The sequence below is a fragment of the Lycium barbarum genome, chromosome 6 (assembly GCF_019175385.1).
Source record: "Lycium barbarum isolate Lr01 chromosome 6, ASM1917538v2, whole genome shotgun sequence".
Lineage (NCBI taxonomy): Eukaryota > Viridiplantae > Streptophyta > Magnoliopsida > Solanales > Solanaceae > Lycium > Lycium barbarum.
This window is the reverse complement of record NC_083342.1, coordinates 133253602-133275734: the sequence shown is the minus strand read 5'-3', so window position 1 is coordinate 133275734 and position 22133 is coordinate 133253602. Positions and strand designations below refer to the sequence as shown.

General features: G+C 33.2%; 2 protein-coding genes across 2 annotated transcripts; both read left to right on the top strand.

Moving 5' to 3' along the window:
- The first annotated feature begins 3668 nt into the window (after positions 1-3668).
- On the top strand, positions 3669-8194 carry LOC132599168 (probable receptor-like serine/threonine-protein kinase At4g34500). The gene is made up of 7 exons (XM_060312416.1): positions 3669-4402; positions 5369-5473; positions 5566-5688; positions 6098-6268; positions 6359-6488; positions 6670-6879; positions 7775-8194. The coding sequence occupies exons 1-7, from the start codon at positions 3840-3842 to the stop codon at positions 7892-7894; spliced, it is 1422 nt and encodes a 473-aa protein (XP_060168399.1). The 5' UTR covers positions 3669-3839; the 3' UTR covers positions 7895-8194.
- A 5843-nt stretch (positions 8195-14037) lies between these two features.
- Positions 14038-18850, top strand: LOC132599165 (cyclase-associated protein 1). The gene is made up of 10 exons (XM_060312414.1): positions 14038-14557; positions 15465-15633; positions 15708-15772; positions 16612-16921; positions 16992-17139; positions 17221-17330; positions 17427-17482; positions 17570-17626; positions 17762-17905; positions 18412-18850. The coding sequence occupies exons 1-10, from the start codon at positions 14273-14275 to the stop codon at positions 18496-18498; spliced, it is 1431 nt and encodes a 476-aa protein (XP_060168397.1). The 5' UTR covers positions 14038-14272; the 3' UTR covers positions 18499-18850.
- Positions 18851-22133: the final 3283 nt, after the last annotated feature.

Genomic DNA, 22133 nt, shown 5'->3' with positions numbered 1-22133 from the left:
TCTTGAATTGGAGGATATATGGGATATCTTTCAATAATGAAAGAATAGCCAGAGAACTCCAGGAAAAAAGAAACCAAAAAACAAATTGTATAGTAGTAATACTCTTTTAATTCTTTCATTGACTGCTAGTCTACGCGCATGGCTGAGTAATCCATATTTTGCTGTAAATTGGGTGATGCTATGTTTCATATAAGAGAATTTAGAACCCATGAAATAGAAAGTGTAGAATGGTATTAAATAGTTTAAGAGATTTTTTTTTTATAAAACATAGAACAAATCAATATTTACTAACTAACATGCTATTGTGAAAGGGGAATTATCAATTTTCTTAATTATTTAATTAACTCTCACATGGCACGCCAATTTTTTCCCCCCTTTGCACCACTAATAATGATCTTAACAAAGATTTTAATAGTACATGTGCATCAACAGTGTCCTTTTACCTACTTCACCAAACTTATTTCGCTTAAGATGTCGGTGAAAGGGAGAGGAGAATTAGTACTAATCAGAATTTAATTCTCGTTTAAGCTATTGGTTTAATGGTAATTGAAATTATAACACTAGAATTAGGTGCAGAGTTAACACTAGACATCCACGTTCAAGTAGTTAACGTTCAGTCAGAGACTCCTTCAATTGCAGGCTAAAATTTTGGAGATATGTATACATAGATTGTGTTCTACGTGAAGTAGTCTTTCGCCATTTTCATTCTACAAAATTGACTTTATTTAAACCATGAACAGTGCAAAATATACTCCTAAATATAAGTTGGAAAAATATAGATATAGGAATTGTCTGGTTGGGATCTATCTAGCCATTAGCAAGTTTCTTCGGATATCGTGGATTTGAATTTTGATTTGTAGCAAAATGAAGAATTTAGGATCTAATAGTCCTTCAATATCAATAACTGTTTGGAAAAAAAAAATTGGGGAAAATTATCAGAGTTTTTGTTTGTATAATACGTGCTCGGGAAGTCACATTTTTTTTCTTTTGAGGCTTTCGGAAGTGGTTTGTTAGTAGTATATAAAAGGAATTTGTCAATTTAATTAAAGAGGTCATAATATGTGAAGAAACAGGTAAATCTAAACTAATAGATTGTGTGTAAAAATTAATGGAAAAGGGCCAAAATTACCCCTGAACTTTGAGAAATAATTCATTCATACCCTTCGTTATACTTTAGGGCCAATTATACCCTTATCATTATACTATGGGGTCAATTATACCCTTATGTCTAGCAGCTGCCACGTGGCATCATCCCAGCCCTTCAAAATTATTTTCTCCTCAAATAATTTTTACCCACTAAAATAACCCAACCCGACCCGATTTTTTTTTCTAGCCAAACTGATACGGATCCAACCCATTACCCCTTGGCTGGAAAAAAAATCGGGTCGGGTTGGGTTATTTTAGTGGGTAAAAATTATTTGAGGGGAAAATAATTTTGACGGGCTGGGATGATGCCACGTGGCAGCTGTTAGACATAAGAGTATAATTGACCCCATAGGATAACGGTAGGGGTATAATTGGCCCTAAAGTATAACGAAGGGTATGAATGAATTATTTCCCAAAGTTTAGGGGTAATTTTGACCCTTTTCTGAAAAATTAATAAATGGGGAATTTCAATTACACGAATCTTCTTGCAGACAAAAGACTAATTGAACCGCGACTGAATTACTGGAAGTTGTAATCCTAACATTATGTTGGACGAACCACTTATATCACAATCTATACCTTAGAGTTTTTGTTGTTGTAGAGAGTGTCACATGATACTTCTATCTCTCGTATATTTTAATAGCACACTGTAAGTGTACTCTTATTAGTTAGAAGTAACAGTAAATGCTAAAATTATTGTTAAATCCTTATAGACTTTTAGAGCACCATTTACAGGTGAACTTGTAATCATTCTTTTAAGAATGGATTATTATTTATTTACTTTTGGTCTACAAGAAGCTATTTGCATGCTATTATGTATGAGTATTTCTCATAGGTTAAGCATGTGATAACAATATTTTGTAAATAGGCGTTAGAAAGACTCGAATAATATTTTCTGTCTCTTACAATTTCATATTGAATTCCATAATCAAATTATATTGTAAATATTACTAACATATTATTAGAGGATAACAACACACATATTTATTTACTTCAGTTTACATTAAGTTTCTCAAAATCTCTATATTTTGAGATCTCGATTTTTTTAATGGTTACTACATTAGCCAATTTGTTCGAAGAATAAAGTTAGAGAATGTAAAAGCTTATCGAAGAATAACCGAGGAAAATGATACAACTGAAGGAAAAAAAGATTGTTAGGCTGTCAAGTGTCAAGTGATCAGGTGAGAACTTTACATTTTTATTTTGCTTTCTAATTGGAAGCACATGAACTATTTAGGGTAATTTTTACTTTAACGGAATCATGATCTCATTATAGCAATAGCGTTTGTCGTGTCGGTCCGAAGAATGATCATTAGTTTTCAACCATTTTTTTTTTAAATCAAAAGAAGATACTTAATTTTTTTACAGTAGCTTGAGTAAATAAAAATGCCTGGCTAGGACAACGAGGATATCATCTACTTTTGGTTGTTGCCTTCAGACTTTGCTTACTCAACACTCAAAGGAAGCCCACCAGTATGGATATACATAACATGTAAGTTAATAAAGGTCTCCTTTGCATTTATAAAAAGCTTGTGCCTTGTAATATACCATAAAAAAAAAAAATAGCGTGTAAACAATCGTCATTTCAATTTGCTTGTCTTAGTTCTATTTGGACAGTTAAATGGTATTTGCTTTGATCATAATTTTTTCAAATACTTTCTAAATATTTTGAATTATTAACTATCGTGATTTATAATACTTTTTATGTAGTTTTTAAATATATAAATTTTATTTCAAAAATTATATATTCGAATTCATACTGAACATTAGTTAGTTTGACCTTTGTGTTCCGAATTAAGCCAAACAACTTGAAAAGGAGGAAGTATTAAATAAAACCATTCAAACAATTAGCTTCTTAGTTTAAGCCTACATAAAACTTAAATTCCTAAGTCAAACATATTGAGACCTCAAAAATGTAAAAAATCTATATCTACTGTCAAACTAAACCATAAAAGAATTTTATACCATTAGATCATCCGAAAGATAATTATACTTATATCACTATTTATAATAAGTGGCATTAGTAAGGTAATTCTAAAAACAAGGAAGACAACCTGTTACGATATAGTAAATTGTATTAAAATGACTCAAGTTACATATACTAACAACATAATTATTTTCACCATCTATAAAACTTGACTGATTATATTACCTTATGATATGAAGAGCTATATTGTTTGCTAAATCAATTTAATCTGAAGTATTCCAGTTCTTTTCAGTGTCATTACACAAAACATGAATTCTTACATTAACGTGTCAGTTTTTTATTTATTTTTTGATAATACGTGTAACAATTCTTTAGTTGAAGGGAATGAAATCCAAAAAAGTACAACATGATCAGCTCTCAAACTTTTGACATTATGAGAAAGATCAATTCCTAGGCCCCATTTATGTAATCAGTGAAATGGATAATAATAATATAGGCTGATCAAAAAATTCAAAAGTAATTATCATAAAGGACGACAACGTCATTTCATCTGCTCAAACGGTCTCTATTTCCCTTTCTCTTTAGTCCCCACTCTCTACACAAATGGCATTTCCTTAACAAACAAAAAACTTCACTGTATAACGTTGCTCAAACCCCTTCTACCTATAGCCAAAAACCTCTCATTTCTTCTCTTTCTCTCTCTATAATGCCAACCCCATATTAGTCACCTCATTAATCTCATCTTACTTCATTGTTGCCGGTAATAATGGCGTTTTCCGGCAATTTTTTTACTTCAAAAACACCCATTCTAGGTCTTCAACTCTATATCGTGATCGCCGCCACCATTATCATTATGGTTATCATACTTTTCCTCATCTTTATATTTCTCCGATTAAATCGAACCTCAAAACAACGTCGTACCATAAGTAAGAAGAGTAACACGTTGTTACCTTTAGTATCTGATGTGATTCGCGAAAACAAAACAACAACCAATCTCAATAAAGCGAAAAAAGAGGATGAGACAATTGCGATACTACCGAAAGCAACTGATCAAGAAGTAATGGAGATTGAGTCTGAGGGTGTAAAAGGAAGTTCAGGTAGTAATGAATCGAGTACTAGTCGAAGTGACACGTCATCATCGGTGATCTCTGGTTCTAATGAGTCGAATAATATTGGGTGGGGTCGTTGGTATAGTTTGAAAGAACTTGAGATTGCGACTAATGGATTTCGTGCTGAGAATGTGATCGGAGAAGGTGGATACGGTGTCGTATTTCGTGGAGTATTGCAAGATAGTTCAGTCGTAGCTGTCAAGAAGCTTCTAAATAACAAGTGGGTGTTATTTTAATTCTTCATGTTTTTGCATGATTTTATTTAAAAATAAGTGTCTAAAAATCCATTTTCTTATGTTTGAATTTGTTTTTTTATTTTCCAAGATTCAAACTACATGAAAAAAATTGCAATTTGAAATATTTTTTAGTTTTCAAATATATATTAAGTTAGTTTAACTTAATTTAGCTTCAAAATTTAATTATATTTCGAAAATCGAAAAGTAAATGGAGTATTTTTAAAATTTATGCTCTTTTTCCATTTTTATCTTCTCTTCCCTTTGAAGTGTTCTGGTTGTTTGTTTGAGTTCACAGCTGGTGTAGCGTCTACATCTAGTTTTTTTTTCCTTGGAAAGAGAATCCAATCTTCTTAGATCTGGATTTTTGTGATTATTTTTATCTTTTGTGGGTCAAAGTACAATATTTGTTACTCCAGAGGAAAAGAAAGTAAACGTTAGTACTTTTGTCCCTTTTTGTTCTTTTTTATCCTCTCTTTTACTTTTTCCTCATCCCTTTTTTGTTCTTTTTTTATCCTTTAAAACTATTTCTCTCTTTTATTTTTTCCTTTTTTTTCTTTTTCTTATTATCATTCTGATGTACTGTACCAGCCCGAATTATTTTCTTTGCTAAAATCTTGACATATGATTGCTTATTTTGCTAAGGAATAATTTTACTTCCATTTACGCCAACCTTTGTTAGCCGTAATGATGGTTGGCAACAGTGCAACTGGGTTATGATCAAAGTTATTGTGTTACAGAAGAAACTATAATGAAATTACTTCATTAGCTAAATACCGAATGAAAATTAGAACCAAATTGTACAGATGTTGCAGTTATTAGTTCTGTTTCTTTGCATATGTGGATGAGGTGTTCAAGGTTATTTTTAAATACCTATTTTATGAATTTTCCTCCCTAAAAGTTTCTACTTTGGACCATTAATTGTTAATTCTTTGTGACTTGATTGTCTATAGGGGTCAGGCAGAGAAGGAGTTCAAGGTGGAAGTTGAGGCCATTGGCAAAGTGAGACACAAAAACCTTGCGGGTCTTCTTGGTTATTGCTCAGAAGGTGCTCATAGGTAATTCATTACAGTTAATGTTCACAAACGTGCGTAATATACATGTCTCTTGTCTTCAAATGTAACTGCTAAATTGTTTACTGCCTATCCAGGATACTAATTTATGAGTACATTGACAATGGCAATTTGGAGCAATGGCTGCACGGTGATGTAGGGCCTGTGAGTCCTCTAACCTGGGAGATTAGGATGAAAATTGCGATTGGAACTGCTCGAGGGTAAGACTTCTACATTTTGTTTTAATTACATAATATATATCTTAATCCTTGTCATGAACTGAAATTGCTATTGACCTAAAGCATGTTCATTCCAATGCTGTTCGCTAGTGTAAACCCATGGTTATAGGAAGCTTTGTATCTCCTAACAATACCTTCATACATATCCTTTACAATATTTGTGTGTAAGATATGATATGTGTGACTAAATAGCAGTTTAAGTGCACATATTCACGCCTCGACAATTTGCTATTGGACAATCAACCCTGATCTTGAAATCTACGGGCTGCATATTTTTTTGTGTGCAAAAGAAGAAAGAGATACATATCTTTATTGCATTCACATGGCCTGCTTTATTTTTCCTATCTCATTCAATATCATTAAATTTTCATTTATTTTTTTTTGGTGACAGACTTGCCTATTTGCACGAAGGTTTGGAACCCAAAGTTGTGCATCGTGATGTTAAATCAAGTAATATTCTGTTGGATAGGAAGTGGAATCCAAAAGTATCAGATTTTGGACTTGCCAAGCTGCTTGGATCTGAGAAAAGCTATGTCACTACCCGTGTTATGGGGACTTTTGGGTGTGTCCTTTTTTTAATCTTTCCAAACTTTTATAAACTAATACTAAGTAGATGCTTTGCGCTAATTATTGATGATGATTATTGCCACAGATATGTTTCTCCTGACTATGCCAGTACTGGTATGCTTAATGAGGGGAGCGACGTGTATAGTTTTGGTGTTATGCTCATGGAGATAATTACAGGAAGAAGTCCTGTTGACTATTCAAGAGCCCCTGGAGAGGTAAGAACAAGTTTTCCCTTGTCATTTCTGCTCCCACCGCCAGAAAAGATATAAAAAAACAAATAACAAAAGAAGTTACAAGAAGATAAGAACAGAAAGGACCTCCTCATGTGGGATTGAATCAGCTAGGTTCTGAAAGATCTTTTGGCATTATCTTGACATCATTATAAAAAAATTGCAGATGAACTTGGTCGAATGGTTTAAAGGAATGGTAGCAAATCGGCGTGGTGAAGAATTGGTCGACCCATTGATTGAAGTCCATCCTCCTCCCAGATCCCTAAAGCGGGTTTTGTTGATCTGCCTTCGCTGCATAGATATGGATGCCAACAAGCGGCCAAAGATGGGACAAATAGTACATATGCTAGAGGCTGATGAATTTCCTTTCCGTTCAGTAAGCCACCTCACATAGCGGTCTTTGATAGACTGAAAAATGTTTGCTCTATTTATGGTTTTAATTATAAGTCTCTACTATATTAAAAATTGAACATTGATTTTGGTTGACATATAATGCTCATTCGCTTGCCACTGGCCCTCGAATTACTCGGTTATCAAAAAGAACATGATCATTCACTTGTATCAGTTAGTTGTTTCTATTAGCTCTTCTCAAAGCATAATATAGGTCATGTAACTGTTTGTGAACTGTAGCACATGATAAAAACTGCATTACAACTTATTCATCAAGACCTTCCAATTGCTGAAATTGGCTTTCTTCCCTTGTACTGCTTGCTATCACTGAAGTAGAGTAACCCTTAAAATCAGTTTGGTTAGGTGGTATCCCTTCTGTCCTTTTCCCAGTCGGTTAGAATTAGAGTGGTGGGTGCAACTACTCATCAGTATGTTCACTTTACTTAAGTTAGTATGGCCCAGTATCAACAACAACGATAGCAAATTCATTGCTGAATCTTGAAACATTACTAGAGCACCAGACAATAGTTTATGTATATGCACTTGGTGAATGATGTTTCATGTTTCTCTGGTATGGACCAGGTTTTCTCTTTACATCAAATACATCATAGAAATTTACAATACCGGTAATGGATTAGAGATATATTAGGACTCTGTCTCGCTATAGCTCTTTTTTTCCTCTCCTTCACTAAGAAGGAAAGTCAGGTTCAATTTCTTAGTATCTTGGTTTTGACTTGTTTTTGCTGGGGTGGTGAGGGTTGGAGGAAGAGAAAGAATTAGCTAGCTCCTTATTTAATTGATTTACGTTTACCATGTTTCTCTGGTGTAGTGAACTCTTTTTCCTTTGTAATTTGTTTTTTTAATTGATTTCTTTTTTGCAGGAACCTCGACCAGTCCAGGAAGCCGATCCTTTACCTCCACGTTCAGCCCGTACTAATAGAGTTCAAGTAGTTGCTAAGGACGGGGCGGGTGATGATGAACAGAAACCTAGAGGGAGATGATTACCCTTTATTTGGGATGAAGAATTATACAGGGTATTTTAGTATGTATATTCTTTTGAATCATTTCTGCTCAGTCCAAGTCTGTTGTTTCCTACAGTATTAATTTTGCATCTCGAGCTGTGCTTATTGCCAATGTAGGCTCTATTTTGGTCAATTTTGTATATAAACATAGTTACACTACAGAATGTTCTTATACTCGGAAAAAACATTTGCATTATCTTAGTATTTACAAACTATTTTACTTAAGAAGTGCAGGACAGCAGACTGTTTAAGAAAAGGTTGTCCAACTTAATTTAGCCTGTGTTTCATGTCTGTTCGGTACAACTAGATAATTTCTATCATTCTATGATTAACTTGATGGGTGCTTGTGTAGAGTAGCTACATCACTTTCTTGTTGTCGTAATGAATGTAGTCATGAATTGGGAAATTCAAGTAAAGGCTCCCTGGTGTTAAATTCCTCACTCACGAGAACGAAATGAGTAACCTTTGGGTCCATAATTTTATACACATTCAATTTTTGTGTGAGGCTTTACATTTGACCTTCATTGAAATTCTTTCTTCGAATCTCCCAAATGGGGGTGCTTTTGGTTTCATTATTTACAAGCTCACTCTGATGGGATAATTTTACGGATGGTCATTTAAATTTTACTTTGTTGCTTTAAAGTTATTAGATTAATTTTTACTCAATTTTGTCTACGTGTGTCGTAGTAGGTCAGTAAACACTACTCCATCTGAATAAAAAAGAGTGTCCATTTAGGCATTTGCACAACCCTTAAGAAAATACTAACTCCTAGATAAAAAGAGGTAATTTGATTAAACTGTTTCTAATTAAATAGGTATTGAGATTTGATCATATATCACTTAATATGGGCAAATCTGAAAAAATAAGGTTAATTCTTTCTTGATTTGATAAGTGACAATCCTTTTGACTCAAGAAAAAAAGGCTAAGTGAACACTCTTTTGAATTCGGAGGGAGTATTTTATAACCACAAAGTTATTCATGAAATTAACCCCACAAATGAAGGGACCTTTAAGTACTAAACCATGTCGTTTGGTTTGAAGAGAAGTTATGATGGAATAAGTTATGTTGAGATTAATTATACTGGGATTAGTTATGTTGAGATAAGTTATCCTAGTATTATTTCTTACTAGTAAATAAATTCGCGCATCGCGCGGTTATATAAAAACTCGTCTTACTTAGGTTATGTGTAACAAATGTGTATTTTATTTGCATTTTTTTTTAATGAAACTTTTACTTGGAAGAATACTAAAATTGATGTTGCAATAATCCTGAATTAATTCTTCTTTGAAAAGAATAAAGCCTCTAAAAATGAAGATAGTATCTACAAATTTTATCGTAATTTCAATGTTAACATTTTCTCTTTTTTGTTCTTTACTAAATGATTTTGGTGGGGAGAGAGTTTGTAAAACAAAAAAAAAAAAAAACTTGCATCAACATTAAAACTATGTATGTTCTTAGAAGGTGCAAGAATAAAAGTATAAGAAAGTGAAAATTATCCACATCTCAAACTCTCCAACCATTTTAAAAATCTCTAAATGATTGGATATTCGAATGTCTATAAAATTTAATGAGTTTATTGTACGTGTATCTGAAATAACAAATTAAAGTGAAAATAATTATTTATTTGTTTCTCCTAATTAAAGCTTACTAAAAAAATTCAAGAATAGTATATACTCCTCAATAAGTTATATGATTGTCCACAAATAACTCTAGAGTTATAACAATCAACAATGTTAAATATATTTTAAAAAATAAAAGGGCATGAAGAGAATATGTATATTTCTTTCTTTTTCTTCACGCAATAAATGTTTCGAAATATATGAAACCAATAACATACATAAAAATTATAAATACTATACTTATCAAAAGAAGAAAGAACTACAAATATATAATGGTAGTTTGGTATAAGACAAAAAATAACAAAGGTGATTCTAAGTTAACTGCAAATGTTATATATTCGTACTTTGTAAGCAAAAATCATTATTGAAGTATGTGATGAGATAGTTCTTTCATAATAAATTAAAGATTTCGAATGTGAACCTTAAAATTAATGAATAAATCCCTAAAAGAAGCTAAATGGAAAAATAAAACACCATAAAAAGTATTTAGAAAAAAGCTTCAAGCCAAAAAAAACACTTGAAATAAGCCATCTCAAACACCCTTTTATTAAGGTGACCATAGATTTTTTGGCAGTTTGCCCGATGCACTTTGCAATTGATGAGGAAGACAGAAAGGGCGGAATAGTGAATTTGTACCTTTGCAACTTACAATTTCACCTGCCTCAATAGGGTTTTAATCTCATTGAAGATCCTCCCTTCTTTCATTATTTCTTCCTAATATATATATATATATATATATATGCAATACTTCAAGGAAATAAAATTAAAAAGAAACTAATGAACCGCGTCCCCAAATATTATTTTCTTGTCTTTTTCGACAGTTCTCGAATCAATCCAGTATAATATATACCTAACAAAGGAGGATATGAAAATAAATGAACTATTTAAAGGATAAACTGATATGAATTTGAAAAGAACCAACCCATCGATATAAACAACTACGCATTACAATAGTATCAACATATACTAAACAATTATAGGAGAAAAGGAAAAAGAAAGATACGATAATCCATAGAATAATGTAAAGAACATGAAGAGGTAGAAAAAGATATTGAAATACATATTCGGGACCTAATCAAGCTGGCAAAAAAATACTTACAAAAAAAACTGTAGTCGGATTCAAATCACAATCAATGACGATAAACAAAAACAGAAAAGCAAAACCCCATTTTAGTTGATACCAAATTAACCTCTCATGGTTAGTAAAGCAAGTTAATTCAATGTATAATATGCTAGAACTCATTTGAGAATCAACTCCAAAATCGATATCATATATATTATTTTATTGAAAAATATACATATGAGCATTATGATGTAGAAAACGAACCTGGACATGATTATTGATGTGAATTGTGGTTGTTGCATCCTTTCACCCATTTATGCGAAGATAGAAATGAGAGAGGCCGATTTTACGAAGTTAAATTTTTTTGAAATTAGCTAAAGTATAAGCAATAATTTTGTTATTCTCCAGACCATTTGAACATATTACATGAATAAATTATTTAACCACCATTATTAGACATCAAAAGAAAAACAAAAACCTCCTAGAAAATATACAAAATCTCAAGATTGTGCACGTTAAAATTCAAACAACAATGAACTGAAAATTATCTCTGCAGAAAGAAAAGAGAGGGACATTCTTAGTGTTGCTGATTGTGCTCATATTCTTAGGTCATATTTCAACGTTTTATGAAGTTTTATTTTAGTGCATAATTGATCAGTAATTGCAAAATTAATAGTAGCAGTGACTATCACTAATTGCAAAAGTAATGGCAGTGACTTTTGGACTTTGTAAACTGAAAAAAAAGAAGAGTAATTAATAGAATGTAATTAATTAAGAAATTAATTTCCTATTTTTAATATATCATATAAATAGGAAAAATGTCAAAAAAATGAGAAAATAAATAAATATGAATGGTGGTCATAGAGAGGTGCCACATCACCTTGTCTATGCCTAGCTTTATAATATATATAGATTGGTTGTTTGGTTTGTTGTTTTAAAGGTGACATGCATTGCATAATTTTTAAAAAATTACATAAATACCCCCACCTTATGTAGTAGAAAGAGAGTTTGAGAGACTTCAGGGTTATTCTTGTCATTTTCATTGTTTTATCCCAGAATAAGTTATCCTGGGACTGTTATTCCACCCTCTGTCAGGGATAACTTATCCGAGTACTATTTTTAATCCTGGGATAAGTTATCCCACGATCAGTAACCAAACAAGAAATATAGTGATACTAAATTTTTATCCTAAGATTATTCTTCCCTATCCATCATACCAAACGTCCCTTAGACTGTTACATCTAATACTAAGGAAGATTGTCCCTGTGAGGACATCAATTCCGATTAGAAAATACCAAGGAAGATGTCTGTCATGAAGAATTGAAGATGTACTTTTTATTTTTATTTTTATTACAGAGAAGAAGACATGTTAGAGGCTAGAAGAATGAAATTAGGGCTCGTTTGGTATGATGGATAGAGAAAAATAGTCCTGGGATGAAAATTAGTACCGCCTTATCCCACGTTTGGTTGGAAAAAAAACTCGGGATAACTAATCCCGAGATTAGTTATCCTGGGATTAGAGTGTTTTTTTATCCCACCTTGAGGGTGGAATAACTAATCCCGGGATAACTTATCCGAGGATTAGTTATCCCGAGATAAACTGTTTCCAACCAAACGAGCTAAGGGTCTGTTTGGAAAGCCACCTGGTAATTGGAATTGGTGTAATTACTAGGGTAGTAATTAGACAGTATTGTAATTGCAATGACTTGTTTGTTTGTCATAATGTAATTACAATGTAATTACAAGCATGTTGTTTGGTTGCACAAAGTGTAATTACACAGTTTGTTTAATTTAAAAATAAAATTTAATTATCAAAAATTTAAAATTAATATTAAAAAATACGTGCCTTTATAAATGATATTAAATTAGTTATTTAATAATACATTATTTCTTGAAAATATATTAATTAATAATCATATATTTGTAACTAATATTGTAAAAAATATTTGATATATAATTTTTAAATTAATAATATTTTAATTTAAATAATTATGAAACTTAAAAGCAGACTTTTTTTGTGAGAACATCATGGATGAGATGTTTGACAGGAAAAAAATATTTATAAATATAATGCCATAACATTATTCAAATGTTTGACAAAAAAATTTATCAACTCTAAGTGAAAAATAAACAACATGCAATGTGAAATAACAAGTCAATAGTACTAAAGCAAATAAATTAAAATCGAAAATATAACCTAAATTCAAAATCCAAAAGAAAAAGTTTAACATAATACTCTTATCTCAAATTCTAACATTACATAAGTAAGTTCCAACGTGACTTAAGTAAATATAATTCAAAAGAAAGGAATAAAGTCTATAACCTCATTCGAAACGAACTTCTACTTTAATAACTATACTCATTATATGCCAAGTTTGCTAATGACTCATTCTTTCTAATATTAAGAGGCATAGTTTCAAAAATTAGAATAATAGCACGGCTATGCTAAATTAATAAAATAAAAAAACGAGTAGTTACATGAAACCACAAGAAGGAAAGGTTGGGATTGAGAAGAAAGGAAATGAAAGATAAATAATATAAAAAATATTTTTTTAAAAATAAAAATAATTAAAAAGTAGAAATAAAAAACAATTTAAAATAATAGAATAAAAAATAAATTAAAAAGGAAAAGAAATTAAAATAAAACAAAAAAGAAAGAAACTAAAAAGTAACCCAGGAATTACAGGGTGTAATTACACCTAATTCTCAGTCCCCCTTGAGAATTAGAGAGTGTAATTATACCCTCTCAATTACACTCAATTCCTACATAACTGTGTAATTACTTGATTAACCGAACAGACTAAACTGTGTAATTACTCTCATTTACACCCAATTTCAATTACCTGAGTGGCTTTCCAAAGAGGCCCTAAATAAATCTCAACTCATTATGACTTGGAAGTACCCAAAGCCCATCCCTAAGTATAGTAGTGTAAAATAATATACTCCCTTAGTCTAAACGTACATTTTAACAATCCATAATTTAATTAGAATTGCATAGAGGGATTAAAGAGGACATTTAAATCGATTGATGAGTTATGTCTGACTCCGTTATTACTAGGACAAGAACTTAAGGCGGAAATTTGTGGTAATTTTTTCCATGAGTTTGTGCCCTTGTATGTCGACCTTGTTTCAGCATTCCCCATGAACCTATTACTGTGTGTCAACTTTTATTATGTGTTTCGCAATTGATAGTAGTTGTATGAGGTACATCTTTTTGTCTAAATAAAAGTGAATTCAAATTTTACACTTTTAACTCTACAAATTTTTGAATCTCGCCATAATAAATAATTTCTGTCAACTTTTACCTGCAAAACGAGAACTTGGATTAAGTCAGTATTTTTCTAAATTTCATTGCTATAATATAATAAAAGTAAGTAGAGTTTAAAAGGCTTTCTTCCTTGTAATAACTCGAACATTGCTTTAGAAATTTGCTTACAGATGTATTACAACGCAGAAAAAGCCATAAGTTTCTACTTATCCGACACGTGTATGCCCTTTAATTCCATATTCGAACGTGCATTCTTCTCCTTTCAGCATTTCAGATTTTCAACCTTTAAGAAACATATAAATACAGATTTCTCACAGATATAAACACTTTCTTCAACATCAAACAATCACCAGATCTGTAGCATCAAACTTCACTTCTAGATCGAGAAACTTCTAGAAGCTTCGCAATGCCAATGGAAGAGAAGTTGATACAGCGATTGGAATCGGCTGTGACGCGGCTAGAGGCACTATCATCCCCCGGCTTCCGTTCCGGTGGTTCCGCCGTAACAGGCGATGACGTGGCGGTTTTAGATCCGTCGATTATTGCATTTGACGATCTACGGTCGCAATTCCTCGGAAAGGTTTTGAGTTCTGCAGAGAAGATCGGAGGACAAGTTCTAGATATTACTAAGATTGTCGAGGAAGCTTTCTCTGCTCAGAGAGAACTTTTGATTAAAATCAAGGAGACTAAGGTTGGGTCAATTATCTGATCAGCTCATTATACTGTATTATTCACCTCTTTAGTATGTGTTCAACATCCATCTGGCACCATTTGTAAACAAAAAAAAAAAGAGAGAGAGTATACACCACACACCATCACATACTAGTCGAGGTGTGTTTTGATAAATAGTTGGTGATAGTTCAGATAGAAAACACAACTCGTGATAGTTCAGCCAGGAAACTCGCAAAAGAAATGATAGTATAGGTGTGTTTTTGACCATTATATCTATCCTGAATGATAGCTTTTATAACTACACATGTCATGTCATGTTTATGTTTAAGATAATAAGGTTCAAAAGTCTTATAGTTACACAAATGTTATGTCATATTTAAGATAGACAAATTTCAAAAGTCTTGCTTTCTCTTAAGCTCCATGTCGAGTCAAGTATAGAATTCGGATGTAAGTTTTGTTTGACAATGTGCATACAATAGTGAAATTGCAAGGACTTATATTATGCAATATGTATGTTTTTTGGTTTTCATTGGAGTATCTGTTCCATATCGTTTGAGCTCAAGGAATAATCTCTTTCATTAGTCTAATTTGGAGTACAAGAACTGTTGCTTGAACCGTGTGTAGATAGAAGAATTTGAAATGAAACTGCTTGTTTGTTATCTTTTGCTAGCTGAAAAAGTGATGTGCTATCCCAGTCTTTTAATTGAACTCTGTATTTCGAGAAACAGGTGTAGGCTTTGTCAATTTGTATTGCATCATAGCAAGTCAGAAGTGTATTTCTTACGTTTTGCTTGAAATGTTTGAAGTTTATGTGTGTTAATTAGTGAAAATACAGGAAGGTACCGTCTAATAGTGCACAAAAGTATTTTCTTTGTCGAAGATGCTTTTATTTGTATACTGGTTCAATTTTTATCTCGATTGTGTAGAAACCAGACAACTCAGGTTTGGCTGAATTTCTCAAACCATTGAATGATGTGATCGTGAAAGCTACAAAAATGACGGAAGGACGCCGATCTGATTTCTTCAACCACCTGAAGTCTGCTGCTGATAGTCTATCGGCTCTAGCGTGGATTGCCTACACTGGAAAAGACTGCGGTTAGACATTTTTCTTATCTTTACACATTCTAAGTCAGAGGGCAACTGCTGAACTTCTCATTTTTATTTTCTAGGCATGAGCATGCCTATTGCATACGTGGAAGAAAGTTGGCAGATGGCTGAATTTTATAGTAACAAGGTAATTAGGCCTTTTCTAGCAGTTCAGATTCTCCTCCCAATTGCTCTCTCTCGGTTGAAGGAATCTTTAAGATATGTTTACAGAGCCTGGACAAAATTAGGTGAAAAAGGGACTGTAGTTTTGTTATCCCCTAATTCTCTGGCACGATATGGTGGTTTTTCAATTGCTTCCCTTTCTTCTCCTTTTAAGTGATAGAACCATTTTCATGCAAAGTAGTGAATGCATTTTTTTGTCGCACCACCTTTTTTCTTGTCCTTCCCCAGTATGTTGGAGGTTGCATCTTGGAACATGTGCTTGAAAGAAAAGAGTACAGTTATTGTTTCCCATCTGAATGAAGGGACACACATAGATGGAACTTCCACATTGTCTGGAGGAGAATAGAAGGAAGATATGGAGGTGCCCTCGTATTTCATAGACTTTTCTTGGTGGTGAAGAGGGCTGAGGACTTACTATTATTGATGCTATACTTGAATGAAAAGGATACAGTTAATAATTTCCCATCTGAATGATTGGACCTATGTAAATGCAACTTCCATATTTTCTGGAGGAGAATAATAGAAAGTTATCTGAAAAGATGCATATTGCATAAAAGTTTCATGGTGGTGACGAGGACAGATAGCTTACAATTATTGGCAATGGTTGCTCCCACATTTAGAACACAAAAAACTACCAAAAATACTAAAAGGAAAACTATAATATTCAAGCTGCACTTTATCAATTTTGCTATAGTAAACACTTTTTGGTTTTCTGAATTTGTGCACTGTTTGGTTTGTATCACCTCCTAGAAGTTTCGACGTCCTATCTTCCAACTTCTGTAAATTATTTGCAATGTATTTTAGATTCTTGTGGAGTTCAAAAGCAAGGACCCAAACCATGTTGAATGGGCAAAGGCTTTGAAAGAACTTTATCTCCCTGGATTGAGAGATTATGTTAAGAGTCACTATCCATTAGGTCCTGTATGGAGTGCTACAGGGAAAACTGCTGTATCTGCACCGTCGAAAGCTCCTTCACCAAGTGCTCCTGCTCCTCCGGCTCCTCCTCCGGCTTCTCTCTTCAGCTCTGAATCTCCTCAGGCTTCATCATCACGCCCCAAGCAAGGGATGTCTGCTGTCTTTGACGAAATTAATTCGGGAAAGCCAGTGACTTCTGGTAATTTTCCCTTCCCACCCTCATGTATATATAGATAGAAGTTTACCCTTATTTGAATGTTTCCTTCTAGGACTGAGAAAGGTAACAGATGACATGAAGACAAAGAACCGTGCCGACAGATCCGGCATTGTTAATGCTGGTGAAAAGGAAGCCCGTGTGAGCTCACCCTCTGTCTCTAAAACTGGACCTCCAAAATTGGAGCTTCAGATGGGCCGTAAGTGAGTAAAGAATAGGCTTCAATCTATCTCTATGTGCAGTTTGCTAGATCATTTCTAACTTTGCTGTCATGTTGTTGGCAGATGGGTGGTTGAGAATCAAGTGGGAGCAAAGAACTTAGTTATTGATGATTGTGATACAAAGCAATCAGTATATGTCTATGGGTGCAAAGGTTCAGTTCTGCAGATCAAAGGTAACTTAATTCTTCTCTATTAGTGAAGTAGCATAAACTGGACAATAACGAGGTGGGCTTATGTTGCACTTCTACTGATATACTGGTGTCACACAGGAAAAGTCAACAACATCACAATTGACAAATGCACTAAGATGGGAGTTGTATTCGCGGTCAGTGATGAACTTTAAGAAAAGTTTATTAAATATGCTGTATCCTCCACTAATTGGCTTACCTGATCATCTAAATTTGGTGAACAGGGTGTTGTCGCAGCTTGTGAGGTTGTCAATTGCAACGGTGTAGAGGTGCAATGTCAGGTATCAAAATTTATGGTTCAGAGGTTAAAACACAATGGTCTACAAAAGTGAAGTTTAATAAAATTTGAGTATTAACAATTATATGATTATGATTTCATGGAACTTATGTCAATCTCCTTTAATGTGGGCTACTAGGGCTCGGCTCCTACAATTTCAGTGGACAATACAAATGGCTGCCAGTTATACTTGAGCAAAGATTCTTTGAACGGTTCTATTACCACAGCTAAGTCAAGTGAAATCAATGTTTTGGTTCCTGGTGCAGGGCCTGATGATGATTGGGTAATGTTGTCTTCTCTCTCTCTCAGTTTCATTTTAATTGGTATTGTGGCTGAAGCTTTGCATTAAGTCAGATGTCGCCAATACTCCTTACATGTCTGCGTATGAAATTGAATTTGTATTTTGTAAGAAATGGTTACATGTGTAGGTATAGTGTTGGGGATTGTTATCTCTGCTAATTATGTTCTGTTTTGAGCATTGTTTCCTAGAGAAACTAGACCATCTACAATGGCATGGTAAAGCTAAGCTACAGGGTTAAAAGGGATCATGCATTCTTGTCGCATTTTCCTTTTCTTTATTTTGCTTGGTGCTTTATCCTAATGCATTTCACCTAAGCAAGCAAGACTAGCTTTTCGACCTGGGAAAATGATCATGGTTTTCGGTGCCTCTTTCTCTTCTTTAAATAGAGATTAGACTGTATCTTATGAATCAAAAGGGTGAACTTCAAGAATCAGATTCATGTTTTGGATGAAACTAGTTAAAACTTTAATGTATGCACATTGTTGCAGGGTGAGCATGCTTTGCCACAGCAGTATGCTCATGAATACAAGGATGGACATTTCGTGACTACTCCTGTCTCCCACTCTGGAGCTTAACTAGTGAAAATTTCTACATCCAGTTGTTTTCCTTTTTTATTTTTTTACAAAATCTTTTTGTTTACCAATTTGATATGTTGGAGTGTTCGAAGATGGTCGATTCTTTCTTTCTTGATTGCAAGGTATGTTCTGTACCTTGTGCCTTTTTCCTGGAGTTCCTCTTGGCAGTTTGTTCAAAGTAAGGGGCTTTGTGAAGTAAGGGGCTTTGTGACTTTTCTGTTGTCACATTTTTGTTATTTGTACCAAAGCTTGACCTTTTAGCTCATGTAATCTTACATTCAATGTTTAAAAATAGAGAAGTTATAATCAGTTGGAAAAACTGTGGTCCACAATGAAATTTTTCCGTTAAGCATATTCTAGTTGTGTTCTTACTCTTTCCGAAGCAGTGTTTGTAGTACTCCAATATAGCATGGCATTCGGTGGTAAATGAGCCTTATAGACTTAATAGTTACTTTCAGAATTATCGTTGATCATTTGTGAAGAGTTCAGAGAAATTGTAAAATTGAGATGAATTTTTAGATTTTTTTTAGCTTTAAGCTTCTCAAAAAAGTATTTAGCTGTCTTTATCTAACAACTGGCAGATTGTTTCCCACGTGGTCATATTATAAACTCGGAACTTTCAATAGAATCTTTTAGCATGGGCTTATTTGGGGATTGAAGTTCTGGGAGCAGCTGACTGGTGGGCTAAGTGGAGATCAACGATAAGTTACTCATCTATGTTCCGAGTGACCACTGTTTGTTTGTCTAGTCTGATAGAGTTTTTTTAATAGACTTAATTAATGAATTAGTTATACCATTATGACCAACTTTTGTCCAAGCATAGCACTAACTTTCTCTCATTAAGTTGTCGAAGCAATCACATATAAAGCTTAAATACGTGGCACGCCAACGTTTGCTTAGAATGACTTCGCAATTGAGTCTTACACGCTAACAATAGCACCATGTTCCGCTGTACCATTAATATGTCTCTTAGAATAGCAAACATTTGAAACCGTTCACGGTTTAAGTTTATACATGTGGAGTAAACTCATCAAATAAGAACCCCATGGTACTCTCATACGCTATCAACTTTATCAAACTGCTTTCATAACCAACGAATAAAACAGGACACACAAACCTTAAATGTTCCTTTCTCTGACAACACGCTTTATACCATTGCCTTATGTGTGGTGGCACGTAAAATTTGGGAGGCATTGGGTAAAGGAATAGCCTGGTCCCCTAGTCTTTTTGTTTTTTTCTCTGTAGCTTTTGGGATGTGGAGGTCCATCGAGTCCGAATAAAAGTCAAAATTTCTGCATTCCATCATATATTGCCATGATTATACACGTGTATTTCCTTTACATAGTACTCCCGTCATCTCAATTTATGTGATATAATTTGATTGGACACGAAATTTAAGAAATAAAGGAAAATTTTTGAATCATATGGTCTAAATAAGCCAAAGATATCTAATGGTTATAAATCATTTCGTTAAGCGTGAAAGGTAAAGTTTAAAGTTAAATTGTTACCAAATAAAAAAATGTATCATTCTTTTTGAGACATCCTAAAAAGAAAAGTGTATCACATAAATGGAGACAGAGCTAGTAGGTGATATGTTATTAGAAACTAATTAATGATTTGTAATCGTAACATTATGCCATTTGTTAGTTAGCATTCAGCACAAAGGGAAAGGAAACCAGTAATTGACATAAGGAGCTTAAATGCAAAGATTAAGGATATTTCTGCACCTTACGAGAGTCGTATGCGGTAACGATTCCCTCCGTTTGACATTCTTAATAGCTTCTTCAATTTAAAGATGTGTGAGAAAACTTTGTGCAATACAACCATTATATTAATGTAGAAGGATACTTCTGTGGAGCAAATACTCCTATGTTTTTCCAAAGTTAGAGAAGCATTTTTGGAAACTTGACAACAACCCCCCGACAAGAAAAGAGTGACAAAACACATGATTTATAGTATTTCGGGGTAAAGAATAGGTGCACTTCTGGGTTTGTACGTTTATTAGGCAAAATGGTAACGATTCAGCTAAACTTCTTTAAATGGCTAGTCGCGTGAAACAAAAGCCACGCTAATGGCCTGCTTTATGTCGTCTTTTTTTATTACACAAAACATACTACTATTACTAATGTTTACTCTGTTGCAGATATGTTTTTCGTATTTTAAAATCTAACACCTACCCGCAAAATACACTTATAATATGACTCACTTACAAGGAGCATAAAATTGATCTCGGCCTCTTTCAATATTTTCCCTTCTTTCTTGTATTTTTCCTCCTTTCCCTTCTACTTCTTTTCCCACCATCTTTGCTATTTTTATCCCAGCAAGCCTTCTTACCATTGGTTGTCGGCTTTTACTTGTCCAAGTAATGATCCATAGTAAAAAAATATCATGTTATCTAAAACTAACTTTTCATTAATTCCTATTGTGATAACTTCTTTCACAATAAACCATATAAATAAATCCGACTATGTAACTAAGACAATCAAATACAATTAATGACCACACTTCAATTTCAAGTAAGTTTTGAAGTTGAGTCGATTATATATAAACCTTATATTGTTCATAATGCTCCATTTAAGTTCATTTCAGTACAATATAATGTAAATCTTGGGTTCTGTAAACACTAGAAGTTATTTGTAGTTTTTGCTAGTAATGTTTAATTCTATAACGAGGCTAGGCGTCTCCAAAAGAATCTAAAGTAAATAAACTAATGTGACTAAAGATCAATCTCAACTAATTCATATCGCCTCTATAGTACTTTTTGTTGTATTTTACCCTATTTTTTGCTAGGTGAGCCGCTTAAATTATTTACATGTTAGGTTTTTGAGTTTAAAAAAAAAAAAAAGTTTTTTCGAGATAATTTTTTCATGTGATTTTATTTATCTTTTCGTCTAACATTTTAATTCACCGTAATTTCAAATATATGAACTTAAGATATGACAAATTATCTAGTAGCAATACTTTCACATCAAACAGTGTAGTAATATGAAAATTGACCAAAGGAGCAATAAGTCCACCTTACCAAAGACCAAGACCTTAAACGAAACCGCTGCGAAACTTTCTGTCCTGTGTGCAGAGTGCAGACGGCCACGTTCATCCCCTCAAACTTCTCATTTCTTACATCTATACCCCACTTTCTCTACACAGGCCCTACTCTACCACCCAACATTCACACACAAACAAATCATAAATCTCAGAATTAAACCGTTAAAATCCTACTACCATTAATATATGTCTCTTAGAATAGCCAACATTTGAAACCGTTCACGGTTTCAGTTTATACATGTGGAGTAAACTCATCAAATAAGAACCCCATGGTACTCTCATACACTATCAACTTTGTCAGACTGCTTTCATAACTAACGAACAAAACAGGAGACACAAACCTTAAATGTTCCTTTCTCTGACAACACGCTTTATGCCATTGCCTTATGTGTGGCAATGATATCTTGGACAGATTAAAAAAAAAAGTTTAAAGTTAAATTATTTCGTTAAACGTGAAAGATAAAGTTTAAAATTAAATTATTATTACGTAAATCAATTTTTTTTTAACAGGCTAAAAAGGAAAGTATATCCCATAAATTGGGATAAAACTGGTAGATGATATTGTTATTAGAAACTAATTAATGATTTGT

Bases quoted from the DNA above. Each gene is read 5' to 3' on its own strand.
- LOC132599168 (XM_060312416.1), top strand. From the start codon at position 3,840: ATGGCGTTTTCCGGCAATTTTTTTACTTCAAAAACACCCATTCTAGGT. The intron at 5,689-6,097 runs GTAAGACTTCTA...TTTTGGTGACAG, and splicing joins GCGATTGGAACTGCTCGAGG to ACTTGCCTATTTGCACGAAG. The intron at 6,269-6,358 runs GTGTGTCCTTTT...TTATTGCCACAG, and splicing joins CGTGTTATGGGGACTTTTGG to ATATGTTTCTCCTGACTATG.
- LOC132599165 (XM_060312414.1), top strand. From the start codon at position 14,273: ATGCCAATGGAAGAGAAGTTGATACAGCGATTGGAATCGGCTGTGACG. The intron at 17,331-17,426 runs GTAACTTAATTC...GGTGTCACACAG, and splicing joins TTCAGTTCTGCAGATCAAAG to GAAAAGTCAACAACATCACA. The intron at 17,627-17,761 runs GTATCAAAATTT...GTGGGCTACTAG, and splicing joins GTGTAGAGGTGCAATGTCAG to GGCTCGGCTCCTACAATTTC.